The sequence below is a fragment of the Lissotriton helveticus genome, chromosome 7, assembly GCF_964261635.1.
Source record: "Lissotriton helveticus chromosome 7, aLisHel1.1, whole genome shotgun sequence".
NCBI lineage: Eukaryota > Metazoa > Chordata > Amphibia > Caudata > Salamandridae > Lissotriton > Lissotriton helveticus.
The window spans coordinates 310712657-310730178 of NC_136068.1; the positions used below are offsets into that span (position 1 = coordinate 310712657).

General features: G+C 45.8%; 1 protein-coding gene across 3 annotated transcripts in view; it reads left to right on the top strand.

The window, feature by feature from the left end:
• The window catches only part of RPRD1B (regulation of nuclear pre-mRNA domain containing 1B), a 253889-nt gene that overhangs the window by 225251 nt on the left and 11116 nt on the right, over window positions 1-17522 (top strand). For all 3 annotated transcript variants that reach the window (XM_078652118.1, XM_078652120.1, XM_078652117.1), the window contains one exon: window positions 8674-8849. In XM_078652118.1, the coding sequence (XP_078508244.1) occupies window positions 8674-8849 (176 nt within the window). The remainder of the gene's footprint in view (window positions 1-8673; window positions 8850-17522) is intronic.

Sequence of the window (17522 nt, forward strand, 5' to 3'; positions counted from 1 at the left end):
CCGCCACCCCACATCACCTCGGTCAGTGACCTCAATGATCACTACTCTGCTACAATGTCAAACATCTTGGATGACCTAGCCCCTCTTAAACTAAAAAGAACTCAAGCCAGAGATAAAAACCCATGGTTCACTGGCTCTCTCAATGATGAGAGAAGATGCCTCCGGCAATATGAAAGAATCTGGAGACCGCACCCCTCGACAGATCACCTAAAACTTCTTCGCTAGGCCAGAAATATCTACAACAAGAACATAGTCAACTCAAAAAAAGAATTCTTCAGAGCGGAACTAGGAAATGCCCAGAACATACCTCGCAAACTCTTTGAGATGGTCAAACTCCAATCGAACAAACTGTCCAAAACAGCAAAAGAAAACCCCAAGTCTCTCATCTCCTCTGAGGTTTTCTCTTCATTTTTCGCAAACAAAACCTTAGATACTGAACTCAAGGCCGCCTCCTTCCCCCCTCCGAACTTTGACCCTCTGCCTCCTCCCTCTTTGCCGCCATGGTCCTTACCGAAGAATTTAGCACACTGGTCCGAATTTGCACCCTATGATGAAGTCGCTGTCGCAAAAATCCTTGCCTCCCTGAACCCCAATAACCACTTCAATGACCCGCTCCCTTCAAACTGTCTCGCGACCGTTACCAAATCCATCATTCCCAGCTGGACTGCAATCATCAATGCCTCCCTACGACAGGGATCAATACTGACCTCGCTGAAAACAGGCCAAGTCCTACCCATTCTCAAAAAGCCGTCGCTGGACCCAGCCTCCCCAGACAACTTTAGACCAATTTCCAACATTCCGCTCCTGGCTAAAGTGCTGGAAAAGTATGTACAAATACAGCTAAGTCACCACATCAACAACTTCCATCTACTCGATGACTGCCAATCAGGCTTCCGACCGGGGCACAGTACCGAAACCACCATGCTCCACATCGTTGATGACGCTCTTCAAGCCCTTGACCAAGACAAAACCTGTCTCCTGATCCTCCTTGATCTATCATCGGCCTTCGACACGGTCAACCATGAGATGCTACTCGAACGCCTCAAACTCAGGATGGGATTAGATGGCACAGTCCTCGACTGGTTTAGTTCCTACCTCCATAACCGATCTCAGAGATTCCTAGCCAATGGCGAACTGTCCGCTCCCTCGGTGGTCACAGTGGGAGTCCCTCAGGGATCAACATTGTCCCCCACCCTTTTCAATCTCTATCTGGAACCCCTTGCCGAAGTCCTGCGCACTGCAAATATCTCCTTCCATATGTACGCTGATGACACTCGGATTTACATAAAAATCTCATCTCTTGCAGAGATCCTCACTCTGAATGAGGCCCTGAAGCTGACCGTCAGATGGCTCTCCTCCAATCAACTTAAACTCAATGCTAAGAAAACTGTGTTCCTTCTAATCTCCCCGCCCAAGAACAACCCTGATATCCAGACATGGTTTAAAGCCATCACAGCCTTAAACTGTTCCCCGACCATTGTGAATTCAGCCAAATCGCTGGGAATTACCTTGGACTATAACCTAAATATTGCGAGACCACATCAACACAATGGCGAAATCGGCCAGATTCCACCTGAGCTACCTATGGAAATTGAAACCCTTTCTAGACGCTCCGGACCTAAAACTCGCAGTCCAATCATTAGGCATCTCTCGACTGGAATATGGTTGCTCCACCCTCTCTGGCTTACCTAAGATCTCGCTGGCACCCTTAAAAGCCTGCCTCAACGCAGCCGCCAGACTACTAACAGGCTCAAAAAAATTCGATCACATCACTCCTCACTTGAAAGCGTTAAACTGGCTCCCCTTCGAGGCTAGGATTCCCCTCAAGCTGGCCTGCATCACGCACAAAGCCCTACACTCGAACTCCCCTGCGTATCTTGCACAGAAGCTTGTGTTATCCGGAGGAAACAGAAACTCAAGATCGACCAAGGCCCTCCTACTCAGGCCTGCACTGTTTAGGGAAATAAAAACCTACAATCGGGCTTTCACCGGGACTGCACCAAGAATATGGAACTCCCTCCCTCCCTCCTGACATCATCAGAAAAATCCCTTCCTTTGCACACTTCAAAAAAGAGGCCAAGGCCTTTCTCATGGGTAAATTCCTAGGCTAAACTCATTTCCATAGCCACCTGAGAAACTATTGCCTTATCCTGCGTCCTTGTACATTACTCTCTTGTTTATTGTAATATTTTTGTCCTGCTGTGTAGATTATCCTATCCCTCAATGTACAGTACTCGTATGCTACCCCGTCCCACCTATGACCCCCCGATTCTGTAAGCTCTCCTACGTACTAATTTTTCCTGTTTTTGTTTGTTATGACCTGCCGTAACCTTTTATTACTCTATTGAATCTGTAAAGCGCTCTGATACCCTTACGGGTCATGTTCGCGCTCTATAAAACCTTAAAATAAATAAATTAACATTATAAGCCCTGATGAAGTTCCCGTGGCACTGGGGAACAAAACGCGTTGGCTGTGTGCCGGTGTTCTTTTCAAAGAATTTTTTTTAAAAAGAAACTTCAAAGCATTTACTGGTCCTGACTTCTATGTAGTGCACCTTCCTTTGGTTTTTGATTCGCAATTGGGTCAATGGCAGACCCCTCTCCCGTCCCCAACCGGAACACACAGTGACGGGCGCGTCCCTTCTGGGGTGGGGCGTCCACATGGGAGAGGAGGAGATCAAAGGACTCTGGTCTCCGGCGGAGTCAGAGTTCCACATCAACCTTCTGGAACTTCGGGCAGTCCGTCTTGCACTGAAGGCAGTCCTTCCCTCTGTCCGGGGAAGAGTGGTGCAGGTGTTCACGGACAACACCACTGCCATGTGGTACTGCAACAAACAGGGCGGGGTGGGGTCTTGGACCCTATGTCCGGAGGCTCTGCCCCTCTGGACATGACAGGAACATCAGGGCGTTTCCCTGGTGGTTTATGATGGATCACGAATGGCGTCTGAACTTGGACGTGGCGCAAGGTCTCTTTCAGCAGTGGGGAGAGCCTAGGTTCGATCTATTCGCCACTGAAGAGAACCCGCGTTGTCATCAGTTCTGCTCATTGAAATTTCCAGGCGGCACTCGCTTGGCAAAGCTTTTCGTCACGAGTGGAGTTGCGGTTTACTATACGCCTTTCCGCCTATACCACTTCTACCCAGAGTGCTGAAGAAGATCAAGCGTGACCGGGCCCAATTCATTCTTGTGGTCCGGACTGGGCTTGAAGAGTATGGTGTTTCGAGCTACTCTGCATGGCTATCGATCCCCCGATCCCACTGCCTCTTCGGGAGGATTTTCTGTCGCAGCAACAGGGGACGGTCCTCCACCCTAACCTGTCCAGCCTCCACCTTCTTGCGTGGAGGTTGAGCAGCGGCAGTTGATGTCTTTTTTGACCTGACTCCCGAAGTTTGTGATGTAATCTTGGCAGCCCGGCGTCGCTCCACTAAGACGGTATATGCCTGCAGGTGGAACAAATTTGTGGCATGGTGCACAGCCAAGGATGTGGATCTCCTTTCTGCCCCTGTTTCAGAAGTCCTTCTATTCCTCCTTTCTTTGGCCTAACCAGGCTCTGCTCTGGGCACTATCCAGGGCTCTCTCTAGGCCATTTCAACCTTTTTCCGGCTTCCAGATCAGCCTTCCCTTTTCAAGTCCCCTGTTGTAAATGGATTCTTAAAAGGCATTACTCATCTTTTCCCTCCTGTTCCTTTCATAATGCCTCAGTGGGACTTGAACCTGGTTCTGACATATCTGATGTGTGCTCCCTTTGAGCCACTTCACAACTGTCCTCTTCTTCTTACTTTAAAGACCGCATTCCTGGTGGCTATCACCTCTGTTCAGAAGAGTGAGTGAGCTCCACGCTCTTTCTTCTAAACCTCCTTTTCTCTCTGTCCATCGGACAAAGTGGTTCTCAGGACTTGTCCATCTTTTCTGCCAAAGGTCGTCATTGCCATTCATATCGGGCAGACTATCACTTTGCCCACCTTCTTTCTGCCTCCACATCCCTCAAAAGAGGAAGAGAGGCTCCACCGTCTGGACCCAAAACGCGCGCTCTCAGTCTACCTGAACCGCACGCAACAGTTCCGGGTGGATGGCCAACCCATTGTGGGCTACGTGGGTGCCAAGAAAGCTCGGGCCGTGCACAAGAGGACCATCTCTCGGCGGGTCGTTCTGTGCATAAAGGCTGGTTATTCTTTGGCTAAAAAAGGAGCCTCCGGTAGGACTGTGTGACCATTCTACCACGGCGACAGCAGCCACTACTGCTTTGGGATGGGGAGTTCCCTTGCAAGACATCTGTCGGGCAGCTACGTGGGCCTCGCTGCACACGTTCACGAAGCATTACTGCCTGGACAGCCAAGTCCGGAGAAACTGTTTCTTTGGCCGTTCTGTTCTCCAGGGCTTTCTGGTGTGATCTTGGTGCGCAGACCCACCAACGGGGTTGGTATTGCTGGGGTATCTATTCTAAAATAAGGAATCTATCACTACGTGTTTCTTTCAGATGCACAAGTTACTTACCTTTGGTAACGATATATCTGTAAGAAACATTAGTAGTGATAGATTCCTTACCGCCCCACCCATCCTCCCCGTTCTGCGAACTGATTTCTAGGGTTAAGGTCATCCCTTTCAGGGCCCTAGTTTCAAGGCACCAGTGGTCAGTTTCTTGCATGGCTGTGCGTTCCTGGTGCGGAAAGTCGTGTACAGAACTGACGTCAGCACCTACCGACGCGCATGGGTACTACTGACGAAAACTTTCCAGATCCAGTCTGAAGCCTCGGGGTAATTCTAAGGTAAGGAATCTATCACTACTAATGTTTCTTACAGATATATCGTTACCGAAGGTAAGTAACTTGTGCTTCATGCATCGTCTGTCCAGCATCATTACACATCCTTCTTCCCTGACAATTGCAGCTTGGTACTTGTGTATGTCTTGCTTCCAAAAGATGTGTCACCCTTCCATGTGTGGGAGACCATCATACTCCCTGCATTCTTCTCTCCACAGCATCTCGCAGGAGGGGCCACACCTGTTGGATCTACAGCAGGCCCTTCGCTTCTGCATTATTAGGGACAAGGAGTTCCTGGAAGGTGATCTGTTCTTTGTTGGATTCTCCATTGTGAAGATTGGGAAAGCTTTTCTAAAACTGACTGTATCACAATGAACTGTCCGTTGTAATACAATATTATGCTTTATCCCAAAAAAAGAACTCTTCTTGAGAGCCTTCAGGCTCATAACTCCAGGGCAAAGGCTGAGACTACAGGCCTGGCTAGTGGTGTCCCTGTTTTGGATATGTTCAGCCCCATGGGCATCTGTCCATTAATTCATGGGGCAGTACTGTTTCTTGTCTCGGGTCAAAAAGAATAGCCCTTTTGCGCACTCCGTCCTGAAAGACTTCCTGCCACAAAGTCCACTCTTAGAGACCACATCCTTGGAAACAACATTTTTTTCTTTTCATTGTATTTTTAAACTTGATTGTGTAGTTAAAAAAAACCTTTACAATCAGATAAAATCATCGATCAGTTAAGATTATATAAAAAGTATTGTGCAAAAGGCTGTTGGTGCTTAAAAATTAGCACTCTGTGCATTGCATAACAGTTGCTTGATATCTACACTTTTCAAAAGTGGTCATTTGGTACATTGCAAAGCAGTTAGGTGAAATAGGCTTGATGGACCGGTCTCCACGCATCTTATCAGTGTGCCGATGCCGCAGTTCGGCATCTCCCATTAGTGCTTGGCCAACGCTGCTTGGGCTGCATATGTTGTTCGTTTGGGCCGTATTATATAGATGGTCGCAGTAGGCAACAAAAGCCGCTGCCGGAGTGTGTTAACAAATTTTGCTCATGTCGCCAGTGCCCAGGGAACAGAGTGATTAGAACAGATAGAAGATGCTTCCAGACACATTCGCACCCCTAGGGCCAGACACGCTGGTCTGACTAATAATCTCCTCTGAGGGTCCAAAACTGGTCAGCAAAATAATAAGTGTAGCCATGATTCATGTGAGTAGTTAGATAACATACAAACCCTTTTGTCTCTATGGCCGGCCCAGTCAAGATTAAAATCTTTTGTTGGAAGAGCTAAGACACGTATATATCTGGCGGTGGGTTTCCGCTTTTATGTCTTCCAGGAAGTACAGTTGAAGTTTCCCAGCAAGATATGAGGCATTTGGGCCTGTGCCAATGTCGAGTAGTCTAGTGTTAGTACTTCTTGATCCATTGAGGTTGCCTTAGGTTGCCGATTGATGGCCTTTTTCCATATGCTAAATTGAATGTCCCCTGCTTAGAAAGCTGTTTCTTCAATCTGGAGAGACTTCATAGCCTTTCTTACCTGAGGGTGCCAAGGATTGCCTGAAGTTTTGAAAATTCATTTTCAAGTGGTCCTTTAGTGATTTTGTGTGTAATATTTCAGCATCGCTGCTTGGCAGTCTAGTGTTTGAATCACATGGCCCAATTCCAGCCTTAGCCTAGATCGACAGGTGTATTGTGGTTGTCGGTAGGTTTTCTTGTACGATCAACAATAGGATTGACTATCGCCAGTGGACATTTACACCACAATTTGACTGTTGTCTGCATAAGATGTTAGCTCAAAACCAAAGGACCTAAACAAGACTGCAAGAGGTGTCACATAAACGTTGAACAACATTGGACTGAAGAAGGATCCCTGCAGGCCCCCACATGGAAGTGAAAAGGGGACAGATACAAAGTGATTCTGAACTACAGTTTGCTTTTGCTCTGACAGAAAAGATTTCAGTTGAGCATAAGAAGTCCCTCAATAACAGCCTGGAGATGGCTGACCAATATTTATTGCTCGACTGTGTCAAAGGCTGCCAATAAATCGAGTAAGACAAGTGCCGCACAGCCACCCCTGTCCAAAATAGCTCTTACTGCCTTTGTTGTTTTATTAGCGCCGTTTCGGCACTAAAACTGCTTCTGAACCCTAACTGGGTAGTATCTAGCAGCTGATTTTACTGAATGAAAAGAGCAAGCTACTGATTGATAGCCTTTTCAATGATCATCGTTGGTGAAGGAAGGCAAGAAATAGGACGATAGCTATTCCGGTGCATCGGGTTCAGAATATGCTTTTTTACGAGAGGAAATGTAGGCGCTTCCTTCCAGTACTGAGGAAAATATCCAGCTCTAAACGTGGAGTTGAATATTCTGGTAAGGTGCGTAGCAATATTGTCTGCAGCTACAAGTCATTGAAGGGCGTCAGGAGTACATAGAAGAACCTGACTTGGCTGCTTGGATTTGGGCAATTACTTGATTAATGGACATTGCTGAGAACGCAGAGAATGTAGAATGGCTTAGATTTGGATTGTATTGACTTGTTCCTTCCTTTTAAATGTATTAATTTAATCAAACCTATTGTAGACTTGGACTACTCTATCAAGATAAAAGTTAGCCAGCATATTACAGAAAGCCTGACTGCTATTAATCTGATTATTACTGGGAGCAGAAGATAAGATTTATAGACTACCTGGAATAGTTCTTATCCATTTCTGGACGATTGGCTCCTAAAAGTGGCACAGTCTGAGGCATCCCTGATGCAATATAGGTGTGCCTAAATCTCTCCTGTACTCTCTGAATTTCCTGTTCATAGAGGCAGTACTGATACCACTTTGAGCCGAGCCTTTCCCCCTGCGCAGAAGATACGGGACTTTATGCATTGCTCCCACAATTTCAGGAAGATGCTTGGATTCCAGTCCTATGCTTCTTACGCCTGCTTGCTCTGCAGGCCTCTTGCATCCTCCTGGTCACACATGCCCACTGTCCTATGAGGGCCATTTAGTGGTTTCTTTGCATGCAGTGGTTCCAGCACAGAAAATAATCTGTCAGACGCCATAGTTCTCTCTAGAGACACTGCATCGGAGCTTACCTATTAGGGCATTGAGGGGAACCCCAGCTCCCCGTAGTAATGATTGTTACCTCGTCCTTGGAGGGAAGGGCCCCTCTGGAGATCAGAGACTCTGGTCTCCAAGAGCACAGGGTTTGCACAGCAATCTGCTCAACGATTTGCCTAGCTCTAAAAGTATTCCTCCCTTTCCTTCGTCATCAGTCATTTCACATCTTACCATTAGAAGAAAGCTCTGTCAGCTCTTGAAAAGTTTCACATCATGGTTTTGAAGGCAACATTGCAGACTGGATTCTGATTTCTGGTTGTTTTAGCAGTCTGACTAGTAGTGTTAATGGCAGGTAGGTTTATGATATATGCTGTCAGAGGCTTTTGCCATCTAACTGCATTGGAATGAGCATTGCGGGGCTTGTAGTTAGTGATATAGCTGATAGTTGCACTTCGTCTTGATGCGCCACATTATCCATATAATTGTCTTGTTGATAATTGTGGCATGGTAGGAGATACTGCTATTATGAGCACAACAAGTGGTAAGTGTGTGGTGATCAGTCTCATTTGTTCCTTTGCATGTTTGTTTATATATTGTTAGTGCTGTTGTATGCCCAACCATGTGAAATCTAAGCTTTGTTCCGTCTAATATTTCCATGCTTAAAGGTTCACATAAAAATGTTCTCCTTAAAAGAAGATTCCGAATGTTGCTTTGAGTTTGAGTGTTGTCTGTCCTCAGGTGACCAACTAAACCTCAGCTCGCAGCTGCAACGAAAGCCTTTGAGACCGCGGTGATCAAGGTGGTGTTTTTTTGCAATGTTGCTATAAAATGATCCTCTTCTTTTGTTTGCTCTCATATCCAGACAAAGAAGGAGCCGAGCGACTCTCCAAGACGGTGGATGAAGCCTGCTTGCTGTTAGCAGAATACAATGGTCGGCTGGCTGCTGAACTAGATGACCGGCGACAACTTTCAAAAATGCTTTTAGAATACACTCAAAGCCAGAAGGATATCCTGCTGGAAAAAGAGAAGAAACTAGAAGTGAGTATGTTTCTGATGTTTTACAGAGCCTGCTTGGTACATTTCATTGATGCTATATAAATGTGAGTGCCCTTCCGTTCAAGTCACTTTGGCACATCAGCGTCTAAGTTCATGACCTTTGGTAGCTTGCTTCTTCCAAGTTAGTCTTGACTGTGAGAAATGTATAGGCATTTTTATCGGTAGGTTAAATTAAATGAGCATGAGAGATGTGGCAGGATGAATTCTCCATTCTTCCTTGATATTGTGAAGTTCCAAATATTAAACCTGCACTTTGTGTCTGAAGTTTATAAGCTGTGATCAGCTTATAAATTATGCTTTTATTGCCCTTTTGTCCAGAGCAGGTTGTACACAATGAAACGTGACAAATCCTCAAACAGGAGTTGTAACTGTAAAAAGGGATTTCGTGAAGTGGCATAGCCTAAGCTTAGCAAATAGGGGATTTTAGATAAGCTGGAAACAGCATGTAAGAATATGGCCTGTTTAGAGTATAACACACAGTGTCCTAGAGCAAGGCATTTGTGTGAGCCTGGGGAAGTGAAAGCATAGTTAGGATTAGAGAGACACAATGATAAGATGACAAAATGATTTGCAAGATCAATACTATAGCTTAATTTGAATTGTTTGAACCTATAAAACAAAAATGAGGAGAAAAGGAAAGCAGTTTGCAGCCTCAGATGTGAAGTTGAAGCGAGAAATAGGAAACTAGACACAGAGGCAATCAGAAAATAGCTTAAATATTTCAATACCTTAAAATATACAGATACTCCAAGACCTGTTGGGAGAAGTAAATCATATAAAATAATGAATAGAGGGAAGGTTGAATAGCTGAAACAAGGTTTGCTAAAGAGTAAAAAGTTACAGGAAGAACTATATTAAAACTAACAATTGGGTTTTGAGCTGACTGAGTTGGTCAGTGGAGAAAAACACAATGATGGAATGAAAAGTTTTAAATAGTATTGTCAAGAAAGTGGAAAACAGTAACAGAGCTAAAAGGCCAGAAAAGGGTGAAAAGAGTAATGGGGATGGACTCCTGCTTGAGCTGTGGGGACCCTGTTGTAGAAGGAAAAGCAATGTCTAAGTGCTTATGCAGTAGACACAGGAAGACATTTTTGTAGGGATATGAATGAAACCAGGGTAGAACAAGGTCCTGGCTCACAGGTGTTTGGAAATGGTGAGAAACTCCATCCATAACCATACATCTCCTGTGACTGTGCATGGCTAATTAATGTGTTACTCCGTGGTTGGTGCCTTCAGTTCCCAGAAGAGTATTTGAAACTGAAATCACAAAATAAAGTGAAAGAATGGTTGGCCTGGTGCCATATTCAATAAAGAGAATTGTTTTTAATATGAAGCGCAGGTCGAAATATGTGTATGCGTGGGATACTTTTACCAAATTGAGAAGTCTGTTCGAGGCATGTGTGGCTATAGATTCGCATGCTTTGCATATTCCTGCTATCCAGTGTTGGGTCTGGATGTGTGCAATATGTTTTTCTTTGAAGAATTCTTTCGAGTCTCGTGGCAGAGTGACTCCTCCTCTTGGTGATCATGTGCACGGGCATCGACTCCATTGTTAGATTGTTTTCTTTCCGCCGTCTGGTTCGGGCGTGTGTGCCTGCACTCCGGTTCAACACCACCCGGTGCTCTTTTCTGTTTGTTCACCTTGTCTGTATTGTTATTTTTTTGTGAATTTCCCATTTTAGCCTATCTGGGTATGTATATCTCTCTCGCCGAGTGGCTTCAACCGCAGTCACTACACGGCTTCACGCTTCGGGTCCTTCTTCAGTCTCCATCTAGTTTTCCAGAGAATGCCTTCCAGGTGATCAAACAGACGCCCTTCCCTTGTGTCCTCAATGCCACGCAAAGTAATCCCAGGACTGATTTACACCAGATCTGTAATCTGTGCTTGTCACCAGAACACAGAGAAGCAGATTGCGATGACTGACGCTCCTTCTGCTCCAAGAACATCCTTCGAGACCTTTGCGGAAGTCGGTTTGAGATGTTGCAGATTAGCATAGAGGATACTCCAGACCTTATTGTGCTTGACGATGTTGAGGAGGACCGGCAACACCCTCAACTGTTGGTTGTGGAGGAAGAGGCGTTCTTGATCCAGGGCAGTTCCGGATTCGACCTCTAGGTCAACCTGGAGATGGAGGAAGTAATGCCTGCTCAACAGTCTGTGAGTACGGTACCCTCTGCGCCTCAAAACCACGTCGAACACCCCAAAAGGCATTCGTCCTCAGTGGGACAGCATACAGAGGCCCTTGGTCCTCTGCTGCCTTCTGGCGATGGTCAGCACTGAGCAACTGGTACGGACGTCCAGCCTTCCAGCTCGGTGTTGAAAAAACAACTGAAGCATCTAGCACTTCTGTCTCGGAACTCCAGCCGGCACCGACATGTCCCTCGGTGACAAGCCGATCATCACCGTTGACATCCACTGCTTTGACACCGAGCAAAGCTTCGTTATCAACACCTGGGTCGGACCGGAGATCCTCGATGCAGACATCCAACCCTGAAACCGGCAGGCCAGTGGAGCCTGTCCTACATCGACTCAGAGAGCAACTGGATGCCAGAAACAAACATTTCACATCCAGCTTCTAACCAGCCTTATCTTTGCCACATCGTATACACTCATTCTTCCACCACTCAAAAGACTGCTGTCTTTTCAGGAGGTATTGGATTTGCTGGTGCCACCGAAACACAGTAAGAAGGCAGACAAGGCCAGCAGCCCTGAGGCATACTGAGGAGCCTATTAGGGCTAAGGGTATAGCTCCCAGGGTGGACAAGAAGTACAAGGCTTCCCCTTGTGTTCCCATTTACAGCTGGGCCAACTTCCACCAGATTCTCTTATCACCACTGCTCGCAGGCTAGCAGAGATTCCCTGCCGCCTTGTAAAGAAAGGAAGTGAATAGATGCAGCGGAGAAAAGAGTTGCAGCACAATCTGCCAGTCATTGGCATATTTCTAACTCGATGGACCAGCTTTCGAATAACGATTGTGCTCACTGGGATGAGATGGAGCATCTTCTCCAATATTTCCCAGATGAGCTCAAGACGGGGACAAGAACTGTCTCAGAAGGCATGTTAATATCAATTTTTTCAATTTGCTGTACCTTAGACACTGCAGCTAGAGGTATAAACACTAGCCTCTTACTCAGATGGCATGCATGGCGCATATCTGGTTTCAAACCAGAGGTTCAACAGAATGTGCTCAACCTGCCATTTGACAAAGATCTGGTTGGTCCTCACGTAGACCAAACATTGGATTAAAGTAAGGAAGACTCAAAGACGGCAAAAGCAATGGGGTTCCTCTAAACATCTGCTCCCTGTGACTCATTACTCTGTCCCAAGCTACTGTGGAGGTTCCAAAGCAGCCGCTTCCGACAACTCTACCCTGCATCACTGCAATCAGGATCAACATACTTCCCCCTCAAGTTTATTTCAAAGGGTCCTACAGAGGTAACAATGCCATAGGCAGAGGCAAGGGTACTGTCCCATGCGGAGTAGCACCCACTGCCAAGCTTTGACTTCCCTCTCCTACCTCCTGACCATATACCGTTTTTCCGAGTTCACTTACAACATTTTGGACCGACATGACAAACAAACAGTTATATTACACCTGTGGGTATTCAACATTATCCAACATGGGTATTGTCTGGAGCTCATTTTACACCTCCCAGCATTCCACCTTTCAGTCATAGGCTATCACCGGAACATCAAACATTGCTCAAACAGGATGTTTAAGCTCTCCTCCTCGAAGGAGCTATAAAGCTCGTCCCTTTACATCACCAAGGTTCAGGAATTTACTGTCTAAACTTATAAAAACAAAAAGGATGGATCTTTACAGCCAATTCTAGACCTCTGGCCACTAAACTAATACATCCTGTCAGAGCACTTCCACATGGTAACCTTACAAAATGCGATCCCACTTCTTCAGCAAGTTGTCTTTGTGGATACACTAGACCTAAAGGAATCCTATTTTCACATAGCAGTAAACCAAGCGCATCGCAAATACCAGGTTTGTATTGGGCTGCAAACATCGGTTTAAGTCCTCCCTTTCAGGGTGAATACTGCCCTCTGGTATTCACCAAGTGCCTTGCGGCAGTAGCAGCACATATTTCCACATCTGGACAATTGGCTTATTAAAGCCAACACTCACCAGCAGTGTCGACACCACACTCAAGTCCCAATAGATCTGCTCCATCACTTAGGGTTCACCATCAATTTTACCTTTTTCCAAGTATCACCTTCAACCCCCTACAGGTTCAACCATATCTAGGGGCTATTCTAAACACATAAGTAGGACTAGCATATCTCAGTCGTGCAAGAATCCAGTCTTGTAAAGCATTGGTAACCCAGTCCCAAGCAAATCACCAACTCATAGTGACAAGTCATGTGTCTCTTAGATATGATGGCGTCCTGCATTGCCATTGTACATCAGGCACGACTACACATGAGTCCATTGCAAGATTGCTTAGCTCAACAGTAGTCTCAGTCATAGGGTCATTTACTGGATCTAGTGTTGATAGGCCGCCACACACATCCCCCTCTGCAGTGGTGGAACACCAACAACCTATTACAAGGGCTGCCTTTCCTTGACCTTGTTCCCCACATCACTGTCACAACGGACAAGTCCATGAGTGAAAGCTCCACCCTCAAGCCTTCCTCCCCCGGATGTATGACGGTACGACGCGGGCTATAACCACGCGTACCGTTACAACGCGTGTTTTACAACGCAAGTCGTGCTACGACTTGCGTTGTAAGAGACGCGTCGTAATGGTAGCGCAGGGTAACATCTGCGTCGTAAAGGATGTTCCCCTCCTCCCACACTTCCATGGATGGAGAATGCCTCAAATAGATGTGTTCACAACCCCCGACAACCCCAAATGCACAAACTTCGCCTCCAGGTTCCCACACCCACTATCCAAGGGAAGGGGCTATGGATGAGTTGATCAGGTATATTTCTTGTATGATAGCTCAGGCATCACTCTCTCTCACCAATACTAGTGGCTTTCACATGGGCCCATCTGCCCTGGTTCACAACATTTTTGGACCTCAGTGTAGTTCCCCATGAGAAGCTGACCAACAGACCAGTCCTCACTCAGAACTATGGAGAAATCAGGCACCCAGAACCCAATGCTGTCAACCTGACATTGTGGCTTCTGAGTTCATAGAATTCGGTTACCTCAATCAGCCGCCTGAATGTATGACTATTCTTAAAGAAGCCCATAGGCCTACCACTCGAGCATGCTAGCTCATTAGAAAAGATGTGTCTGTTATTGTCACTCAAAACAAATAGTTTCTTTTAATGCCATGGTACAGAACATTGTCTGTTACTGGCTTCATTTACAACTCTCTGGGCTAGCATTCACCCCCATAAGGTTACATCTTGCTGCAGTAGCTGCCTAGCTACAAAATAGGCAACACGTGTCTTTATTCAAAGTATCAGTCATTTAAGCTTTTATGGAGGGGCTTTAGATAATAATTCTACCACTGGTTCCACCTGCACCCTCATGGAATCTTAACTTCGTTCTTACACGACTCGTGGGCCCTCCATTTGAGCCCCTGCATACCTGCCCCCTTCAATTTCTCTCTTGGAAGGTGGCATTTTTTATTGCGATTACCTCACTTAGACTTGATATTGAATTCCATGTTTTAACCTTGGAAGAGCCTTTCTTCCAGCTATTCTACAACAGGGTGGTCCTCCGCACCAACCCCAGATTTCTTCCCAAAAAGCTGTCTCTCACTTTCATCTCAATTATTTGAGTTACTGCACCCCCCGCACCCCCTGACCCCCGACTATACTTTATGGTGGAGAAGGTAATCCATACATTAGACGTCAAATGAGCCCTTATGTACTACATTGATAGGACAGAAACTTTTAGAAAAGATAAACAATTATTTGGTTTTTTTCACTACCTCCTAAAGGAAAGCCTATATCCAAATCAGGTATTGCCAGATGAATAGTTAAGCGCATTCAAACATGTTACGATAAAGCCAAAAGGACTTTACCTACATCTCCTAGAGCACACTCTACTCTATAATATTGAGCATCTTTGGATTTCCTAGGAAACATTACAATAACAGACATATGCAAAGCAGCTACTTGGTCTACACCACACACTTTCACTAAACATTATTGTGTGGAAGTTCTAACACGCCAACAAGCTAATGTAGGTCAGGCAGTGCTGTGTACACTTTTCCGAATAACTGAAGCACCCACAGTCTAGCCCCTGCTTCTGAGGAAGACTGCTTTTCAGTCTATGCATAGCATGTGTATCTGCAGCCAAACATACCTCAAACTAAATGTTATGTACCCTGTAAGCATCTGTTCGTAGCATACAGTGCTGTAGATGCACATGCGCCCACCCTGCTCCCAGGTTACCTTTTGGCCGTTTGTTTCTCTTTGTATGAATGGACATCCCTTTACTTACACATACCTCAGCTTCCATTCCCACGCGCCTGCAGGAAAACCATCTAACCATGGAGTTGATGCCCATGCGCATTAGACCAAGAGGAGTCACTCTAGCTCGAGACTGAAAAGACTTCTTCGAAGAAAAACTACTTGCACACATCCTGACCTAACAAATGGCAGGAGTATGCAAAGCATGGGAATTTACAGCACTGCATGCCACAAACAGATGCTTACAGGGTAAGTAACATGTTTGTTCTTCAGAAGGTATTCATTGTAATCTTATTCACTGAATAATCCCACCCACCCACCGGATCTTGGAATTATTTTATTTATAAAGCGCATATTTTCAAGAAAGGTCCCTATTACTTTTAGGTGTACACAGAATCACTAAGTAAAACCTAGGACCTGAAAACGACTGTCACAAACCTTTTTTTATAGGAAAGGTGTGAATAATGGGTACCATGTAGCTATTTATGCTGAAGTCTAGAAAGCTTGGGATAAAACGACTCTGCTTCTTTAAGGCAGAGAGCACCTTCAGAGTCTCAACAGGCCCTGTGCATTGCTAACAAGCCAGTCCCTGTTTTACAAAGATGATGAATCAAATGAAAACTGAAAGCAATGACCTTTGCCCCTCCTCTAGGAGAGAGTGTTTCTTATATCTGTAGTGAACATTTCCGTAGTGTGAACGAGGTTTTCGAGTAAGAAACGGTTCCTTCTCCTTCAGGGGATCTTCATTGTAAGTCATCTGCACTGAACAGAAGAGCAAGCCCATCTATAAAAGAAGGAGAAGAGTCAACAAAAAAAGACCTGCAGTGCACTAGTTAGATTCCGAAAGAGGCTTGTCCCACTTGGGCATCTGCTCTGGAATCTGTTAGGGCGCTCAGCAAGTGCACATCCTTCGCTGAAAATGTGTGTGTGACGACTTTTGCGTAACTCTACAAGGGGTACTTTCCCACTCATGGGTGAACTTGGGTCAATGCACCAACGATGAATGTGAAAGACCGGTTATTGTAGACCCGCAAACACTACTCAGTATGTAATCGTCAGCATTTGACACGGTCAAACATGAGAACCTGCTGGAGCTGCTAAGCACTAGAATGGGTCTATCGGGAACGGTTCTCAAATGGTTTTCGTCCTTCCTACACAACCGGTCTCAGAAGTTCAAGATCGATAATGTGCTATCTTCACCTGTGCCTGCAGATCTAGGTGTTCCACAAGGATCCTCCCTCTCCCCCACTTTGTTCAACCTCGTCATGGAACCGCTCGCCACCTTGCTCCAAGCTTCTAATGTCCAATTCCATATGTACGCCGACGACACACAACTGTACCTAAAGCTTCAATCTCCGGAAGATATCAAACATCTGAATTCCACGCTTATTAACACTCAATCTTGGCTAGCCGATAATCACCTCAAACTAAATGCTCTGAAAACTGAGTTCCTTCTCATCTCACCCCCGGCGAAAATTTCCACCACCCAAACATGGCTCAACAACCTAACAGCACTCAATGTCCAACCCACCATCGTGGACTCAGCGAAATCCCTAGGCATCACACTAGACGCCAAGCTCAACATGCAGCAACACATCAGCAAAGCCACAAAAGCAGCTAATTTCCAAATCAACACACTGAGGAAAATCAAACCCTTCTTCCCGACTGGAGACTTCCAAACTGCTGTACAAGCGTTAGTCATCCCTCGAATCGACTACGGAATTGTGACCCTCAGCGGACTCCCGCTATCCACAACAGCACCCTTAAGAGCCTCCCTGAACGCTGCCGCAAGACTCATTACTGGCTCAAGAAAACATTCGCATATTTCCCCAGATTTAAAGTCCCTAAAATGGCTACCTTTTGAAGCCAGAATACAACTAAAAATTGCAGTTATGACGCACGCGGCCGTGCACCACAATGCACCCAACTACCTCGCTCAAAAATTGTCCATATCAGGAGGTTCGAAATCCAATAGAAGCTCAAAAAATCTACTCCTGAAACCCCATAGATTCAGGAAAGAGAAAACTTACAAGCGCTCCTTCTCAGGAATGGCACCCAGGATCTGGAATGCGCTCCCGCCTGAAACTAGGCGTATCTCCTCCGCTGCACTCTTCAAGAAAGAGGTGAAAACCATCCTTCTGGCCAAGATCTCCTGAACCTTATAGGTGCTGGATCAGAGACTCTGCATTGCCTTGTATCAATGCTCACCTTGTCCTTTGGCATTATACCTCTACTTGATGGTGACACTACTACGCTACTTTCTTCCCACCGACCA